This window comes from Scardinius erythrophthalmus (assembly GCF_964197995.2).
Source record: "Scardinius erythrophthalmus genome assembly, chromosome: 20".
Taxonomy (NCBI): Eukaryota; Metazoa; Chordata; class Actinopteri; order Cypriniformes; family Leuciscidae; genus Scardinius; species Scardinius erythrophthalmus.
In genome coordinates this window covers 17527652-17548677 of record NC_138240.1, presented here as the reverse complement: position 1 = coordinate 17548677, position 21026 = coordinate 17527652, and the positions used below count along the sequence as shown (strand labels likewise).

The window sequence follows — 21026 nt, the reverse complement described above, 5'->3', positions numbered from 1 at the left end:
ATCAATCAGAAACAACTCATCACTTTATGTTTAAAGTATAAAAATTATGTCACCAAGCCCTATTATTTGGTAAGCCAAAAAATAAAAAAATACATAAGAAGATAATATTTAATTTTTTTATTATCCTGTTTTTACTATCAAATAGGTAAAATTACGGACGTACAATGTGTTGTAAATGCCATTTCATGTTGACGTTTATCATTTAACACAAAAAATGTATATCCTTCCTACCAAATAAAACCTGAATAAAGGAAAAAATCCCCCAAATGACAGCAGGTTTATTCACAGGTTTAAAATGTCTAAACTTCCAAACCACTAATGTAAACTAAGCATATCCCAACCATGTAATGCATTAAAGGGGTCATATAATGGTACATGCACTTTTACAAGTTGATTGCACTGAAATGTCTGTTGGCAGTGCCTGTACACAACCATCCTATCATGATTAAAATCCATCCAGGGGTTTTGTTTTAATCTCCTTATATGTTTGACCATCTATGAAATCAAGCCGTTCGATATTGTGACGTCATAAGATCGTACGCCCCTCCCGCGATTGTGATTGACAGCCGTGCTTCAACACAAGACCCGCCCTGAGCAAGCTGTGACAGCCATCGTCATAGTAGTCCGCCATTGTTGTTATGCTGGAGTAGAATGGCGTCTACGCGATTGTGGTGTTCTGTTCTTAGATGTAATAAGGAACACAGCAGTCATTTGGATGTTCCTAAATCTGAGCCGTTATAGATGCAGTGGCTGAGTTTTGTTTTTGAAGCGATATGCCCAAAGGATTGACGCGGGAATTCCCTCACGGGGATTCCCCACGATCGTCCATGCTTTCATGTTTACGCGAATCATTTCACAACAGACAGCTTTACAAACGAGAAAAAACGGATCGGTACCAACGTGTTACTGCTGAACCTCCAGAAGATGTGAGTGTAATGTTTTATTAACCTTTATATTAGTATTTATATTAATCTTTGCGAAATTTGCAAACCTTGCTGCAGGCTTCACGATGAATGCATCTAAGGTTTACACTCAGGGTACATTACAGCATGTTTTCCATGTATGACGTTCTCAATATAATTCATAATCCCAGGTTTATAATGAACAACGCGTGGTTATTGTGTTACAAACGGTGTACGCACAGAACAGAGGGGCGGAGTGAGCAAAGCTCATTATCATTTAAAGACACATGCACTGAAACGGCGTGCTGAAAACAGAGCTGTTTTTGACCAGGTAAAATTAGTGTTTTCTTACAATACTAATGAGAATTTTTAATTAAAGTATATTACAAACTTTTAATTTAGACCCTAAAGAATCATATTAGCTTGTACAAAAATGGCATTATATGACCCCTTTAATGCCATCTTCTACTGCTTGGGATGAAATTATTGTGCTCACAAAGCATAGGCGCTGAGGATAACAGTATAAGATCAACAAAATTCAGCATATTAAAATACTGAAAATAAAAGTTGGTTACATCGACTCATTGTAAAGTTTCTGGCCCCTTGGACTGGTGATAAATGAATCAGAAAGTACTCACTGTTGAGTCTGCTGACAGGAATGGAGTCTGTCCTGTCATGGATCCACTCAGGAGGGTGTGGACGGATGTTGGCCTGGGATGCGGCGTATGCAACCGGGTCATTGCTCACCCAGGCAGATAAATAAATATAGAAGGCGTTTGGGTTGATGATTCCATCGGCACCCACCAACCGCTGTCTGGTTAGCTGGTGATTAAAAAAAAGAAAAAGAAAGAAAATGTAAAATTAGAAACTGTTCAACACGGTTCGTCTGCTAACTTTAACTATTTCTAGAAAAAGCAGATACACCAACGTATGTACTACATAATCGAGCATTGTGAATGCCCACCAGCACTGCAGCAATCTCTGCTTCTCACCTAGCTACCTCCTGTGAAGGCAAAGTCATTACGGCATCACACTCAATGCCATACATGCTTCTCAAGAAAATAAATCTACAGTTTCCTAGCCAGGAATTGGGGGTCAGTGTGCACTAGAGTGTGTGTGTGTGTGTGTATGGGGGGGGTATGGTCAGGGTGTGTGGTAGAAATGAGAGTAAGTGAGAGAAAAATTGCTTGAGTTAGTGTAACAATAAAAAAATTGGCTGGAGTCCCTGAGCGCGTCTGTGTGCAGTTAACCTTGCTGTTAACACTGGGGGAAATGCCACCCAGCAAATGGAGGAGAGCTATAAAAATAACACAGCATCTGTACAAATGTTGCAAACACTTGCTTCTCCTGACCCCTATGAATACCCACAAAGCCCGGCGCCACAGACGGCTCCTGCCGTGAAGGCAAAAATAGGGTTTTTGATAGGACAATGACCTAAAATCCCACTCAACACAAGTAAAAATTAAAAACAAGTAAAACTGCCTGAAAGCAACAAAAAAATCTTGAGATTAAATACAAATTAAAAAAAAAAAAAAAGAAAAGAAAAAAAAAGCACGCACTTTCACCACGGTTCATCTTAAAACTGACGACGCATTTATAATATGGTTTGTTGTAAATACTTATAACAAAGTGTAAAATAGACAGAGTTGGCTAATGTACGTTTCTGTCGATGGATACTGGCTTCCCCATACGTTACAACAGCAATGATCAAAAACACATGGACAAAACAGTCACTGTTTATAAACTTTGTTCGATGCGAGTGCCGCATGCTCTAATATGACCAGTCATTTACGCCGTCAAACCTGTGCTCCGCACCGGCCTCATATCTCACGGAGGAGCTACGGGAGCATAAAAAGAGGAGCGACGACAGTAGAGGATGAGAGAGGACTAGGCCTGGACTATGTTTTGTTTATGTGTGCACTGCAGTCGTCCATGAGGGGCTGCCGCTTTTTCTTCAGTTTTGTGTTTGGTTATTGATTAACCTCGTTACAATGATATTATATTTATGTAGATTTTTTTTCATTTGCATTGTTCTTGCATTCCATTTAAAAAGACTGGCGAGTATGATAAAAAAAAATTGAATAGACAATGGTGACTCAGTGAGCCTCATCAAACCTCAATGGGGACTCAGTGTGTGCGTAGGGGGTTGTAATTTATCATAGTAATCACAAAGATGATGGGAAAATTTTTAAATAAAAATAACATCTAAAATAAAAAAAACAGATGAGTAAGACAATGTCTTACTCAAAAAATTTCAATTAAATAAAACAATTATATAAAATAGAAAGTTTATCATTTTGTATTGATTTTCTGTTTAATGTATTTTAAAATGAATAATACATATAATATAATAAAAAATATAAGGTGAACAAGAGACAGGCAGCATGTGATTCCCGCCTCTGTATACACTGAAAGGGGACATGGCAGCACTTCCAAGAGAAGGGAATAAGCGGACCTGGATTCCAAAGATCTGGATTGCATTAAGCAGCAGGATGCGCAACAACTGTATGTCTTCAAGCTGTCACGGGAAGCACACAGTGCAAAGCTGGCGGCCTCCTGGCCCACTGCCGCCCCTCTTCCCTCACAGGCAGAGGAAATGACATCACAGGGCCGCACACCAACACAGATCGGCTGGCTTTTCTTTCCCATTCAGCTGGCAATGGTTCAGCACAATAATGACCACTTGAAAACAACAAAAATCCAAATCATTTCTGGCCTTATGTGTGCATTGCCAATTACCTGACAAGACGACACACTCTCAAACACACATCCGTCCGCTCCACACCTCCCACCCTCTAGTCCCTCTGGCATATGGTATGCCTTGTATTTTTCATATTTTTGCTCTCCTCTTGCCTGACATTTCATGCTGGGTAGCAACTGGAAACTGTTAATGTGTTAACCTGTTATGTTTTTTTGTGTGTGTGTGTGTGTATGCGTGCAGTGGTTTCTTTCTTGACAAGGCCCCTCTGAAGAGTCCTGAAAAGGTTGTATAGGCTGAGCTTTAGGCCTGCAGCAAGAAACTGGAACAAATGGTTTAAATGAAGACTTAATTGCTTTTTCAGAGGCAAGTTGCGGCCCCATCGAGAGCTTTAAATTCCTGTGCTTGGTAAAGCAATCAGAGAGAGAAAGAGAGAAAGAGAATGAGGACAGATACAGACGAACATTCAGAAGCCAGGTGTGGTTCCTATGCGTGGTTATAAACCCTGACACTGATGCTAAAGACATATCTGGCCAAGCACCCCTCCGTCATCTTGAGAATTACACACACAGCCAGAGATTCACATAAACATGTTGACCATGTCAACCAGGAAGTAACAGAAAAGGCCAGGCCACTGTACTGTATCAATATACTTCGGGGAAAAAATAGAGATGGGCTTGACAATTGTTTAATGGTAAATAATAATTATAATACAATATATTATTATTATTATTATCATCAACAATTTTCAGAATTTATATAAATATAACATTAATAATAAATATTAGTCAATATTATTATTAATTATTATTATTATTAATACTAATAAGACAGACAGATAGATACATAGACATTTGATATATGACATAATAATAAAGTCATAAACATTATATGTAATATTAGGCTACTGCTAAAAATAAGTACAATATTTTTTTCTCAAAGAGTTCAGCATGGTGCGAGTAATATATATTTTTTAAACATTCAGTAAAAATAAAATAAAATAATATAATAAATACATAAATTAATAAAAATAAAAAAAATGTCACCAAGCCCGCTTATTTAAAAAGCCAATAAACAAAAGAAGTTAATTAGTTTAAGTTGTGAAGTTAATTAATTCATTTAAGTTGTGAAATTTATTGGGCGACCTGCATAGTATGTTTCTTAGTAAATAAACAGTGATGTGCTCTTTAAAAAGAGTGGATACTCTGGATATAGGTGAAAGTTTATTTGTGGATAAACCACCTCGGCTCCATCATCTCTCTGAGAATCATGGGATTCAATCTATGAAAACTGGAGTTGCATTGAGATGTATCTGATCTTACTCAAGTGAGGTGGACTCAAGTCTAGTTAATTTCTTACCAGGTTGATGTTTACTGGCTTATCCCTGCGGCCGGTCTGCACCAGGAGTTTGTAGGCCAGGACACCATCGTCAGAGCCGTTCCTGTAGTTCCCCTGAGTGATCCTACCGGCCTGCCAGTCCTTATCGAATGCCTCCTGCACACCTGCCAGGACACACACACATTATTTTGTGGATCCTGTTCAATAGGTTATACATAAATCATGTTAACCTCTCCTCTCAGTCATCCCTCAACCCCTTGTTCTCTCTCTCCCCTCAACGCCAGTGGTCCGTTTCTAGGGCACATTGTTTTCTCTCTCCCTCGCCTCACTGTCTGTGACCAATTTGTCGAGCCATTTCAAACCACAATATTAAAGACAGCTCTCTCCACCCTCTGAAGCCAATACGCACATACATACACCAAAGTAAACGCACACATAGAGACGCTGCCCCTGCACCGAACAAAAATGTGTTCTAATGAGACCGCTGAAAAGATTAAACAAAAGAAAGTAAATGAAAAACACCAATGATGTTTGAGGTTCTGGTTGACCGAGCTGACAGCGACAAAGCAAGTCTGTACATGCCACCCAAACTATGTCTGGACAGAAGTTGTTTGGAAACAGGTACACCTTTTAAAAAAGGAGCTATGAGAGAGAGAAAGTGGGCAAAACAAGGTTTTCTTTTGAATTTGACCCGCCCGGGATTAGATACGGCATTCCGAGCACCCGACACATGGATTTCGTGGAAAGAAGCCACTGTGGAGAAAGCCATTGCAGGGACATGCCCTTTATCTCCCAATCTTCTTGTTTTTTTTTCACGCTCACCTTCACTGCATTTTTTTGTAGTGAGAAAAACAAACAAAAGTATTTTCCTTTTTTTTTACAGTTTTGCTCTGTTTTTAATCTCTCAATTTGAATCTCATTCTCGGATCATAATCCGTCTAAAGAAGTTAAATGTGTTACAGATTTGGAGGTTTAACAGCGTGATTGATGTTGGTGAGAAACAGATGATCTGATGATGGTAAAATTGAGGTAAAACTCGTCTCCAACGAAGTGAGGCGCTGTCTGGAAACCAAGACAGTGTCTAAAAATGAAGCAGTTTGTGAAACTCAAATGCTTTTTAGAGAAAAAAATATTTTTTTTTATGTATCTGAAAGAAGTCTCATTTGCTCACAAATGTTATGAAATATTATTACAATTTACAAGAACTGTTTTCCATTTTAATTTATTTTATTCCTGTAATGGCAAATCTACATTTTCAGTTTTTTTTGGCCAGAAATCATTTTAATGTTGTTTTGATGCTCATTTCTTTTTTACCATCAATGTTGAAAACAGTTCAAACCATGATACAATATTTCAGGATTCTTGGAAGAATAGAAAGTTCAAAAGTATTTATTTGAAATAGAAATCTTTTGTAATATTATAAATGTCTTTACGGTCTCTTTTGATAATTTTAATGTTAATGTACTTTGCTGAATAAGAGTATTAAATTCTTTTTCAATTTTTTTTTTTACTGAGCCCAAACTTTTGAATGGCAGTGTACATCTAACGAAATGTACTGAGGTGTATTGCTGAAAAAAAAAAAAAAATGCTAATGTTGGTCATTTTGCTTATCAGTCAGATGATCTCTTCCAGTCTAAATGGGCAGTTCTGGATCAGAATGAGCTGCAATGTGCAATATGACCAGACTTTTTTGGTCAAATTCAAAAGTTTGGCCTTTACCAATGGTTTCTTACACAAGACTGATCGATTGCACATCTGAGTGTATTACCTTGCAGCCAGTCTCTGAAGTAATGCAGCCACATGCGTGGGAGCTGGCTGTTCTCCTCCCGCAGGACGTACTTCACAGTGCCGAAGCGTTGGTGCAGCTCATAGAGCTGAGGCTGGATCTGTGCGTAGTCCGCTCTCTGGGTCACCACATACATATTGTAGAAGGAAAAGTAGCGGAATTGGGCACGGATGAAGTCGTATTCCCCCGTCTCCCTAGGCACAATGTCAGTCAGCTCTAAACCGTCCCGGACGCAGGTGGTGCCGTACAGACTGACCCCGAGCAATGCCAAGAAGAGCAAAATTACCACCACCTGATAGGAAACACACAAAAAGAGAAATATGAGTCAGAGTTTGGCTACATCTGAAGCTACTGCTGTTTTAGTGTCTTATGACGAAGTTCTGCCCTGTTTGAGGTGTTTGTGGTTTTCAGAAGGCCCTGACTCACAATAATAACACTCACAAAACTTAACTCCAGGAGATTAGCTCATTGCTGGCATCTCTAATCCCACTTCTAATCAGATGATGTGTATGATGGGGGAAAAAAAAGCATTTTACCCTCACCTTTGTTGTAGGCTGCAGCAAAAACGGTGCATAATGATTCTCAGCGAATGATGCAAACGTCCATCGAGAACACGGCGGTTCCAGGCAGCGTAAACTCGACTCCCCAAACTGAGATAGCAAGTCTCGTGTGGAACTAGCGCCATCAGGACTTTGGCAGGATGCTGTATCGGAGGCCGCTCCTGGCCCTGCGCTGCTGTTGTTGCGGTTGTTGTTGTTATTGTTGTTGCGGTTGGGGTTGGGATTGGCATTGGGATTGGGATTGGGGCAAAAGGTTGGACGGAGATGTGAGAATGTGGCTCTGCCGTGGTGTAGTAGGCCTGTGTTCTGGGGTCGTACTCTGTGCGTAGCTGTACGGTGGACTGCATGGTGATTTGGGTGTGCTGGGCGAAGCTGTGGCTGCTGTAGGAGGGCGGAGGGCTGTAGTGGCTCGAGTCCGCGGAGGAGTCGGCGTACGCTGCCTGCGGCTCCAAATGGATCACCCGGTTAGCACAAGGGCTAAAGGAGAGAGAGAGAGAGAGAGAGAGAGAGAGAGAATGACAGAGCATTTCAGTAACACAAAAGCACCATGTAATGGTCGATTCTGTGTGGAATTTCCTGCAATATCAATTTATATCACAACAACACAGGAAATGATACAGAAGAGCTGGATAAAGTCGGCATGTATAGATTAACATTTACCACAAAGGAAGTTCAAAAAGGTAGGGATCTTAATCATTCTTCCTTCTAAGATACCTCGATTGATCCAAATTGTAAGTCGGCATCATTCTTATCCTTAATGAAGGATCCAATCCCATAATGCCTGCTACAAGCTCAGTTGTGCTGTCCCAATTTGCCTACTTTTACTATGCACTAAAAATGACTATTTTTGTGAAGAAAAAGTAGATCATTTTGAGTGTAGTAGAAGATTAGGCAAGTTGTGGGACATACTATTACATCATAATTGCGTCTTTAATGGGCCGGACCATCAACTGGCCTGTCATTTTATCACAGTTAACATCCTCTTATACATCCTGCATATTTCAGTTTATTTAATTAACGCTACTCAATCCGGGAACCTTTGGGATACTCATTTTAACATTTGGGACACACTCATTCTAATTTCGAATTCTAATACTACCAGGATGGTGGACGAAGCGAGAGACCGTCATTCAATACAGATAAGTATCAATAAATACATAAAAATTTGGATTATTTTACCCAACATTTGCGTACGCTCTGTTTTTTCTATTATTATTAGAATATAATGCTGTTAGCTTAACAACATGCTAACATCAAATTACTGAAATCAATTGAAAGTTGAGTGTCCTGTGTGGAGAGCCATTTGTGGCGAGTCGCTGCCTATCTAGCATGCCCCAAATCAGTTACTTTCATGACAGTTAGTATGCTGGCTTAGAAGGCAAATGAAGAAAGTTAACAAGGTTTTGTAAAAGAGCTTGTATCTTCTCCATGATTTTCTATATGAATGGAGAGTAAGCGAGTGAGCTTGTGAAAGTCCTTCAGATGTGGCAACTCATTACTCTTGAGCGCTCATGCAAATGCATGTAAACACGACCGCAATCAGCTTTCCAGTCGAGAGCAGTTAAAGCCGAGAGGCGAGTGAGTGCTGGTGACTAGAAAGCAAGCGTTTCAACCATGGTGAAAGTTTAGGCATCAGGTTTAATTTCCTGCAGGAGTTTGGGGGCATGACTACGAAGGTAAAGTATGTGCCTATAGCTGACTCGCTTTCTCTCTCTCATCAGACACCAAGAATGTTACAGAAAGCAGGAGAGGCAACAGCATGTCTTATTTAAAGGCCCGGGGCCACAGACAGAGAAAAACATCAACACACGCACATATGCACACAAAGTATAGATGTTAGGACAGGTTGACGCTTAATTGTGCGGTTTTATACTGCACTCAGTGTCATAAGTCACTGAATATTTTATCTGAATTTATTCACCATATATGATGTGTGTGTGAATGTTTATATGAGAATAAAAACCTAAATGAAATCTGTTCATCATAAAAAGTGATTGTGTGTCTTCAGAAATTTTGGCCTAAACCATTCAATTCATATGCATTCGATTTACGATATCTTTGTGAACTTTTTGAAGCATCAGAGTGATAGTTGAGTAGACTGTCAATAGAGGGATTGTGTTTCGAAGATGCGCGAAAGTCTTGCGGGTTTGGAACAACATGAGAGGAAATGATGACAATATTGCTTTAAGGTCATCATGAGAACAAAAATAAAAATTCTTTTTGTGTATGTTTACTTGGGGACAAAACCCCAGAAGTTAGCTAACTCTATTTGGGGACATCCTTTAAAAGAAAATTGCTTAAATGATGTTTTTCTCCTAAAATGCAAAAGTTTTTTTTAAGCTAAGTGTGTATTAAATATAATTAGCTTTGAAAACAACAGCAGTTTATGATGAGTCTTCCTTTAGCCAGATAAATGTGTTCACTACCTGACAAAGCAGCAGAAAATGTCAAAGCGGCGGTCCTCTCGGCGGTACAGGTCCATGCTGAGGATGGCAGGAAAGATCAGCAGCACCATAGCGAAATTAAACACCACGACCACTGCCGCCTGAGAGAAAAGAGAAGTTGCTATTAAGCACATATTCACACTCGCACAAAATATTCACATACAGCAACACCCGCACATCTGCAGAGTCTATGCCAAAACCACAATGATCCCAACAAATTCAATTTTAAGACAATTATCCTCTTCAGAACAGATGAATGACAAAAAAAAAAAAAAACACAACCCTTGCCATTCCAAAACTGAATTTGTGCTCATCCATCTTGAGTGAAACCCACTTAAATGTCTAAACGTAAATCACATTGCTATCGAACTCATAATTCAATCAACACACTCCAATATGAAGAACTGACTATGAAGTGGTTTGTATCCAAACCCAGGAAAAAGACTTTCTCAGTGTTCAACTAGATGTGGCTCTTCTGACCTTGGGAAACAGCCACTTTCTTTCAGAGCCGATATATCACAAGGTTACTAAAAAGACTCCACCGGGCCAAGAGCTCCTTACCAGCGTGGGGAAACGAGCGAGTGATTTGAAACATTTAATCCTGATTAATTTGGTTGAAGCTTACAGAATAACTAGTGTGAGAAGAGAGAGGATGAAGAAAAGCGACATGAGAGAGAGAGAGAGAGAGAGAGAGAGAGAGAGAGAGAGAGAGAGAGAGAGAGAGAGAGAGAGAGAGAGAGAGAGAGAGAGAGAGAGAGAGAGGCAGATCGAAGCATGCCTGCCCTAGTTAGGGTGTATTTTTTATGGGTGGAGGTTGGAGCCATGTCAGACTGCCAGACCACCCAGAGAGCAGCTCAGCCTGACAGAGCCAAGACACAAGAAGACAGAGAACTCATGGATACAAAATACAGTGACTCCAAAAAGTATTTGGACACACTTGTCACTGCATTACAAAACAAAATATCTAATCTATCAGCCCTAAAAAGGAACAGAGAGAGAACAAATAAGAGACTGTGCGTGAGTGATTCTAGAGTGAGATCTGTTAGGCTCGACATGTGCGACCGCTTTTAAGCTGCCAAAGAAACAGATAAAAAGACAGAAAGTCAGGGAGGTGCCAAAGGAACAGTGCTAACAGAGACAGAAGAATTAAAACAGAGAAATAATGTTTCAATTCAACATTAAGTGGTAATTGCAGCAACCCATCACTTCTGTAATGTTATTACACAAAAATACATGTTGTTAAAGTAAATGTGGCTATTTATTTTAATGGGGAATAAATAAAGACAACCATTTGTACAACCATGTACTCAGAAAGGTTGCATTTATTTGATCAAAAATACAGTAAAAAAAAGCAGTAAAATTGTGAAATATTATTACAATTTACAACAACCGTTTTCTATTTTAATATATTTCAAGAAGTAATTTATTAAAGCTGAACTTTCAGCAGTCATTACTCCAGTCTTTAGTCACATGATCCTCAATATGCTGATTTGATGCTCAAAACATGTATTATTATCAAATGCAGCTGTGTTGCTTAATATTTTTATTGAAACTGTGATTCTGTTTATTTATTTTATGAATATAAAGTTCAAAGGTAAAGCATTTATTTGAAATAAAAATCTGTTATAAGATTATACATTTCTTTACTGTCAATTTATAACAATTTAATGAATCCTTGCTGAATAATTTCTTGTTAAAAAAAAAATCTTACTGACCCCAAACCTTTGAATGGTAGTATATATATATCAGTCAGTTAGGTACATTTTGAGTTTATGTTGACTTTTTGACTTTTGTTTTCCCAGAATAGAAAGCCTGCAAATTGGTATGTAAGTGTATAAAATGTTCATAGGGACAAGATTATCTATAGGCTTGAGATGCATATGGCAGAGTGCGGCATAAAACAAAAAAATATTTTTTTTTAGTAATTTTTAGGCATTTCCCCCAAGGTGATAAGTTGAAACAAAACATTAGACAAAAGTTAAAGTAAACACATTTGGACACAAACGATCAAGTAAAAAAAAACAGCTGAAAAGAGACCGTTAAGGCAGGAAATAACATGTTTGCAAAAGCGGCATCTCTTAGCCGTGAGTGAGTGAGTGCGCGTTTGTATGTACGTGTGTGTGTGTGTGTGTTCACAGCGGTTTTGAAGATGAGTGTTTTCAGGCACAGTTGAACAGGTGCCAGTTGGAGTGCGCTACAGTGAAAAACAGCGTGTGTCTGACAGATGTGTGTGAGACATCAATCCACACATCCTAATACTAGATCTACAGCACCGTATGAGTGCGTGTGTGTGTGTGTGAGTTTAGGCGTGAGCCACGTGTGGTCGGCAGTCTCATCCCGCACAACATATCCTGAAAATATGCAATCATCGAACAGACACAAACACAATATGAGACTTCATATTGTCTACACTTGCAGATATATAAAGAAATGGTATATTTCTGATTTAGGATCAAAGGATCCCAAAATGGGGGAGGCTGTCTGTAGGGTTTAGGCTGAGATTTGTGTGAGCGTGTTTGTTAAACAGAACAAGGCATCAGTGTGTAAATCTCTGCGTCTGTCTCTGTGCAGCTGTGTTATGTGGATGATGGCGGGGTTACTTCACCTAAAGTTCAAAGGTTAAGCAGCTCAAGCGCTGAATCAGTCTGAGTTTCATGTGAGGGCGATGAGGCTTCAGACGTCCAATGGGGAAAATCTTTCAAATGAATTTAGTAAGACTGATAAAGTAGGTTCAAACGTAGGTAGTTTCAGATTTCATCTAGGCCATTTAAAAGGTTACTTCACCCAAAAATAAAGAGTTACTTTTTTTCAGTAGAAAATTAACCATTCAATCACAATGAATGGGGACTGGAGCTTTTAATCTTCAAAAAGGATGTGAAACCACCATAAAAGTGGTCCATAAGACTCATGTTATATATTCAAACGTCTTCTGAAGCCATACGATAGCTTAATGTGAGAAAAGAGTCATTATTGACTGAAAAATCTCCATTCATGAGTAATGAATCATGAACGAATTTGATTCATTAAAAAGATCTGACTCAAAATTATTCATTCAGGAATTGGACATCAAAACTTGTCACTCAAACATGCTAAAGAGAGCTAGAGAGGATTATAGTCTTATTGTGAATGATTCGTCATAGAGACTACTTTTAATACACTTTAAAGGCCTGTTCACACCAAGATGAATATTCAGTGGGAAAATTTTGCACGATAAATGGCTGTTAATGTATCTGTTTGGTAGGGATGTGCCTGAAGCCTAATTCCAAATTCAGAAAGGCACGGAAAATGAAAAATGCATTCTACTGAGCCCCTAAAGATACATGGTTAGGCTTGCTGCGGTAGTCGGTTATACATTACAGTACATCTTCACGTGAGGGTAGCAAAGAGAGATGACTGACGGCTCAGTACAATGTGTCATTTCCTTTCCGAACACGGTATTTGGCTTCGAGGCACTTTCCTACTGTTTAGACTGACACGAATATTAGTATGGAATCAATGCAGTATTTCTGCTTTTCTATAAGTGCCACCTACTGTCAGAAAAAGTCAGTAAAATTGCATTTTCCTTCATCCTGATGTTTTCTATGCATTGTTCTAAACTGAACTGTCATGCCGAACATTTGTGTTGGTGTGAACAGGCCTTAGAGTTGCTTTTGAGTTATTTTTTGAAGACTAAATTCTCCAGTCCACAGCCTTCAGAATATCTCCTTTTCTTTCCCCACAAAAGAAAAAGAGTTATAGGTTTGGAACGACATGAGGGTGAGTAAATGATGACAGAATTTTCATTCGACAGTCTCTTTATCCTGATTTAAGTCAGGAACGGTTTGTGGGCAGATCTCCTGCTCAGCCTCTTTGCAATGTCACTTCCACAGCCTTGCGGTCATAAATAAACCGCAGATGTGTGGAACAACAATCCGTGAGACCCACCCCCACTCCCAGATTGAGTTACATGCCCACAATCTGCACACTTAGGGGGCCATACCACTAATCACACGCCGTAGGGGGGGTTATGGGCCACACCAGCTCCCTCAACCTGTCACACGCTTGGTTTGATGAATGAAATCAATAAAAGTCACGTGGAGAAATCTGGAGTCAATGAAGGTTTGGAACACGCACATACACAAAGAAAGAGCAGGTATGGACATGGGAAATTTCAGAAAACATCCATTGGTAATATAAACAAACACACAATTGCTACAGACAAGCAATTTGAACTGCATTCCTGTTTAAGAGGATGGGAAAAAAAACACACACACAAACCTGTAAGGAGAAGGCTCGGAGTGCTGGGATTGGAATAAGGGCGGCCATGAAAAATGCTGTGACATTACTGATGGAGGTCAAGGCCACACTAGCCCCAGTCCTCTTCAGACATTCACCAGTGCGGTCCTGAGGGAAAAAGACAGAAAGTAACATCACATTGTCAACAAATCCACAGCAAGAATTTTATTCTTCCCCCTGGAGTCCACTAATCAAGGTTCTTGCACCAAAAAGTGTTGTATATGAGCTTTTCCTGTCCATTTTTAATTCTGACCTGAGAATTAAACTGGCTGTTTTTGCTACTGTACCTCAGACTACTATACATAAATGACCTCTGTTATGACTGGCATGTGAAATGAGTAACGATATCATTAACAAGTTGCTGAATATGTAATAACATGTAAACATGGGGAGTATTATATTAATGTGAGCACAGTTTGACATCAATACCAATGCGAGCACTGTTTTTGCAGCTAGTCTGATGCGGTTTAGTTTAGATGGCTGATCTAGGAAGATGACTGACATCTGGCTCGTTATAACGTTGACATTTTTTGTTTAGAGTAGATTTATTAAAAACTGTGATATACTGCGAAGCTTTGAATGATTTTATTCTTATACATTTTTTAATCTATTTTATTTATTATTCAATTTATTTAATTAGCTATATACCAAATATGGGTGGGGGGGGGGTATTCTGTACTGAGTGTATTCTGTACTGCTTATTTTAAGACAAAACTAATGACAATTTCAATTCAAATAAAGCCTTTATTAATATCTTGTCATATGATATAAAAACTGTTATGATTAGTGTAAACTTATTCAAAACTGTAATATACCGTGAACTTTTACTCATTTATTTTTCATCTGAATGTGGTGTTTTGAACAATTATATGTGACCCTGGATCACAAAACCAGTCACAAGTCGCACGGGTATATTTGTGGCAATAGCCAACAATACATTGTATGGGTCAAAATAATCGATTTTTCTTTTATGCTAAAAATCATTAGGATATTAAGTAAAGATCATGTTCCATGAAGATATTTTGTAAATTTCCAACCGTAAATATATAAAACATTTCTTTTTGTGAGTGAATGCAGCACAATCGCCAACATAAATGGACAACTTTAAAGATGATTTTCTCAATGTTTCGATTTTGTGCACCCTCAGATTCCAGATTTTCAATAGTTGTATCTCGGCCAAATATTGTCATATCCTAACAAACCATGCATCAATGGAAATCTTATTTATTCAGTTTTCAGATGATGTATAAAACTCAATTTCAAAAAATTTACCCATGTGACTGGTTTTGTGGTCCAGGGTCACATATTCTCAGCTCGATTGAGTTTGGATTTCAGTAGAATAGAAATAAATTTTAACTAGTTTTAACTAGAAATTTATGATAATACATCAAAAATATACATTTTATTTTGTTATACAATTATCAAAAATGAGAGTAGGTGCAATTCTTGATATTCTAAGTGCAAGACAAAGCTCCAATAAAAAATAAATCATTTATTGTCACTCTCGGGCCTCGATTACTTTCGTGAATAACAATTCAGACGTTAGGAGAACAGAAACTGAAAATAAAAAAATAAAATCACCTTTAATCGCTGACAGACACATTATGACTTAAGGTGTAACTTGCATTTAAGCGTGCTGAAGTTTAAAATCGAAGAGAGCTGGTAATCAAACAAATTGCCATGACAACTTAATGAGCTCAACTTCTGATGAAAAGCTTTCCTTTCTTGCCCCACTATTATGTGGATTTTTTTGGAGAGAGGAAAAAAGCAAAAACAGATTAATTTCCCTCCCTTTTCATTATCCCTCACTCGCACAGAAATATTTTCCATCAATATAATTTTAAACAAAGAAGCCCATGGTGCAGAAACACGATTGGCTCGTTGTCTTGTTAGGATAAGCACTCTCTCCTCGTTTCAAAGCCATTCAGGGTACGAGGCGCAGAAGAAACAGTTCCAAACCCCATCTCCGGACACACAGAGGTAGAGATGAGGAGAAGGAAAGAAAGAGGGAAAGTATTTCTGTGGTGTCTGAGGACGTGCAGGACCACACACAGAGAGCTTTAAGACAGGAGGGCTCTGCACTCTCTCTCCTCCCACAGGGGAACTGTTTACTTTCCACACAAAAGTGTCGCTGCACACTGTGCAATCTCACATAAACACAAGCAAATACATGCCTGAACTCAGCCGTCTGCTTTAGAGTAATCTAAATCACCTCTCATACACCACCACACGTACACGCACATGAAGGCTAAACAAAGATACCCCTGACAGATAGATAGACGAAAGCACACAAATAAATTTACTAAAAAAACAGATCACAAACACGTAAGATAGCCATTGTCCAATCAAGTTTTGCAGGCAAAACTAACAACTCAAATTCTTAACATCTGTGCTAGTAATGGCTATACAGAAATATATATATATATAATATTATAAATAACAATTAATGGCAAAAGTGCTTGGCAATGTAAACTGATATCTCTTACTGACACACAACTGCAAAAGATATACATAACTTAAAACATAAAACTTTTACATAACTTAACTTAACAAACATAACTTAAAACATAAAACTTATATGCAAAAGATATACATAACTTAAGATATACATAACTTAAAAAAAAAACCGTTATGTTTTTTTTAACATAACGGTAAAAAAAAAAAACGAATAGATAATACACCATTATTATAATATAATGATATATAATATTGCATAAAATTTTGAATTTAATGATTACATTATATCAGATTTAATAGATATTATACAAATATTTATACAATACGAAAATATTATATATTTATTCCATGGTGTTAATTTGTTACTTCAAAGTATGTTATAAAATACAATGGAATGAACACGAAAAAAAAAAAAAAAAAACAGACAATGGTAGTATTTTTTTTTTTTTTTTATCAGTGTTGTGACATTGTTCATTGGCCCTCAGCAGATCAAAGCGTGCTAGTGTTTTTGAAGTTACATCACAGGTCGGGGCAGGTACACACACATTCCTTTATGTAAGTGATAACATGAGGGTACGCTCAGATATACCCCCTTCCTCCTGATAACATACTAGCTCCCTCATTTCTGAACTGACTGCCTTGTCTTGACACTATCTTTGGATGTGTAATCACTGTGTGTTTCTGAGGGTCTGTCACAGGAGAAAACAGTAGTTGTTTAGTAGTGTTCCCTGTTTTTCAGGACGTGTGGAATGAGATAACACACCTCGAATGGAATCCTCTTGTTCTGGCCGGTCTCGCTGAAAGCATGAGCCAAGAGAAAGACATCATCCACCCCTACACCAAGGGCCAGGAACGGCAACACCTTTACGCACATGAAAACAGAAAAGCATGCTACATATAAAGTACACAGTAGGTACTGTAACATCTTAGGGCTAGTTCAAACAGAAATGTTTTAACAGCAAAAGACGCTGGCCAGTGGAAAAAAAAGAAGATGCAAGGTCTTGAGATGCATTATATTAAAGTTGGACTTCTTTTAACTTGAGCGCCGCGTTTTTAGAATGGCGTGTCATGTGCGAGACGCTGCAAAAGATGCGAGTGCTATGGTTAAAGATAGCGTTTGCATTGAAAAAGATTGGAAAAGTAGCACAGCGGAATGAATGTGTTTTGTGTGAACATCAACAGCCCCTTAGATTACTCATGTTCATGCGATGTACCTGTGTGGTAGCGGCGTTAAAGGAGATGCCCAAAAGCGAGCAGAGTCCCAGTCCAGCGGCGACAGAAAGAGTGACCAGCAACACTCCGGCCAACCCGACCGCCCCCTGAGACTTGGCGCAGTCCCACCGCAGCATGGTCAGACACGCATAGGCAAGCTGCACACAGATAACACAGCTATAGCGTTAATCTGACATTATCACGTTACCGCAGTGCCGTTCTCATGAGTGCGGTCACGGCACAGCAGGGTCAGGCATGCACTGGCAAGCTGCATGTAACATAACACTAGGCCTATACACACCAAGTCTGAATTTTCAACATGAAAAAACTTTCATGACAAGATTTTAAAATGAAAAAATGTGTCTCAATATTTAGTCGATCAATTGAATCTTAGGTAGGGTCAATTTTTTCTACCTTTAGACACTTGTAGAGAAGAGAGATGGACAGAAAATTATATATGAACAGTTAAGTAGATTCAAACTCTCAACAACTGCACGAGTAGTTATCCGCTTGGCAATAACGTCAACCAGTTGACTAATTGGTTTATTTAAAGAATTCCTGTACAATTTTTGCTTGTTTCGGGCTCATCTGACCACGACTGGACACATCTTTGGGGGCATTTACATTAAAACAACTAGATGGGAGTTGCAACATAATGGAAAAGAATACAGGGGTCTCAAGATGCATTTTTTTAAGCTGAACTATTTTTAATTGTATCCACCTTGTGAAAAAGAAGAGCCCAAATCTTAAAAAGTACACTTTCATGACTATGTTTCTTAACACATTACATTTTGTACAAATCATTATGTTTTAATATATTTGGTCGTGCTTTAAAATACACTTAAGTACACGTTGACTATTATACTAAAGCACATGTAAAGTACTTGATTGTTATTTTGTAACTTTGTAACTACAGTGTGTTATTTAATTACATTTAAAGTTAATATATTTTTTATTAATATTTACTGAATTGCAACTTCATTAAAAAGGTGTTATTACAAATATATTTAAATAAATTACATACAAATGTCAACAGAAATTACAGTAAAGTATATTTTAGTTTACCATAAATACTTATCAGTATATTCATTTCTGTATAATCGTATTCTATATTGTACTTTTATTTCACAAGTGACAAAGACTTATAAACACCACGTTTTGGTGGGATGCTCAAAGAACAGAGCAAGAAGTTTTGTATTTTCTTGTTATTTAGTTACTCCAGTTTTGGTGTGAAATTACCTTAAAATTATGTTAACATCGAAATGAGGCATATTCCACGATTATTCAAAGACTGGGGTGGGTAAAATGTGTAACGCAGAATGTAGTGAATGAGGTTGTGCTTTAACCTGAACATAAAAGGAGTCTTTTAATCTAGATAAAACTAAAGCTCTTCAAGACAGAACTGGAGATGTGTGAGTGAGTTTACCATTAGGAGGTAGCCACTGGCGATACGGATCACGCTGACATCAGAGAAGGACTTAAGAATGTCTTCGAGGGTGGTGGTGGTGAACGTGAGAACTTTCTGAGACGAATTTACAGACACACTCTGCTGGACGGCCTGAGGACACACAGGACGGAAGGAAGAAAGAAAAATGTTTTTTTAATGTTGTTTATCTTCGATTCATTTACACCCTTTCTATCATTTTTCTATCTATCACTTTTCCTTGTTTTGTATTTTCCCTCTGGCGAATGAAGCTAATTAAATAAAGTGGAAATCACAGTCCCACAAATGTTTCAACAGCACAATTATCCAAGAAATGAAAAATCACAGACCCACCCCCTAAAACCACACGCACTCACATCCCAAACACACACATGTTCAGCCCTGCACACACACGCACTAAAAGGAAACCCTATGCCAAGCGAAGGTCAGGGCTGACAAAACAGAGACCAGATGATGTCACACACAAACCACCAATGGGACGGCAGCTGTGAAAGAGATTGTGTGCTGAGCGGGTTAATGCGTTCCAGACGGTCCTGTCAAACACACACACACACACACACACACAGATACCACACACATGCTAAAACACACACACACACACACACACACACACACACACACACACACACACACACACACACACACACACACACACACACACACACACACACACACACACACACACACACACACACACACACACACACACACACACACACACACACACACACACACACACACACACACAAGTGCTGGGGCCACCATACCAAGAGGGGGATTCTGCAATGGACACCAATCACTAGCAAAAACTAGCTGTGTTGTAATGCAGTCATTCCATATTAAATGAGCAAATCTCTTATTAAAAGCATGCTAAAATGATTTGTAAACATTAGTTAATGCATTAGATGACTTGACAACGAACAATAATTTGACAGCATTTAATGTTGCATAATTTCATATATGACATGTTGGACAAGTAACAAGTTAACAATTACAAGTTGTTAACGACTAAAAAATGAAAAAGAATTTATATATTATAAACTAGGGCTGTCAAGATTTATTTATTTTTTACGATAAGTATGCAATTAATTGCAAAAAAAGGGTGCGATTAATCACGATTAATCACATACTTATCGTGGAATTAAGCATACATCGTTTATCTTGTTTAGTGTGTTTATTTTGTCATCATTTGCTATATCCAGCAAAGTAAATTTGGGTGTTTTTCCAAAAAAGGACACTTGGAGACTTCAAAAGGACACCTAATACCCAAATGATATAAGGAGCCCAAATAATACATAAATTTATGCATATGAAAGCACACATGTAAAAAAAAAAAAAACTTACAGAATAAAACTTTTACGAATCCAGTGTACAGTGTGTGTACATTGCAACAGCAAAGAGCTTTTAGAGCTTGTTTTCATTTTAGACATATCAAGCTGCGATATTTCACAGGACCACATGGAGATGCCCCCAAAAATAATATGTGGAAACAACATGAATGTACTGAAATGTATCTGTGCATAAATTCAATGTGCGATCAGTGCGTCGAGAGCCCACGTACAGTTTGTTATACTGTATATACTATTGTTAATTTGTTAATTCATGTTTGTTAATAGTACATTCATTAATTTATACATTTTGAAAAGTTATGTGTAAATATAAACATTGACACTATGCAGTTTTAATAAATACTGTAAAAATGTTGTCCATTGCTAGTTTGACATCTAACGCAATATTGTTAACAAATTGAACCATATTAATATTTTCTGTAAAATGTTCATTAATAAATATACTATTGTTCATTTGTCAATTCACATTTGTTCAAAATACATTTATGTGCATTATAAATAAATGCTGAAAAAAGGTTGTTCATTGTTAGTTCAAGACACCTAATGCATTAACTAATGTTA

At 38.0% G+C, this 21026-nt stretch overlaps 1 protein-coding gene across 1 annotated transcript in view; it reads right to left on the bottom strand.

Moving 5' to 3' along the window:
* Positions 1–21026, bottom strand: part of ptch1 (patched 1) — a 59903-nt gene that overhangs the window by 14719 nt on the left and 24158 nt on the right. Inside the window, 10 exon segments of the mRNA XM_081349508.1 lie at positions 1541–1724; positions 4960–5102; positions 6707–7016; positions 7267–7529; positions 7532–7761; positions 9711–9829; positions 13986–14111; positions 17224–17322; positions 17675–17830; positions 19099–19230. Coding sequence (XP_081205634.1) covers positions 1541–1724; positions 4960–5102; positions 6707–7016; positions 7267–7529; positions 7532–7761; positions 9711–9829; positions 13986–14111; positions 17224–17322; positions 17675–17830; positions 19099–19230 — 1762 coding nt within the window.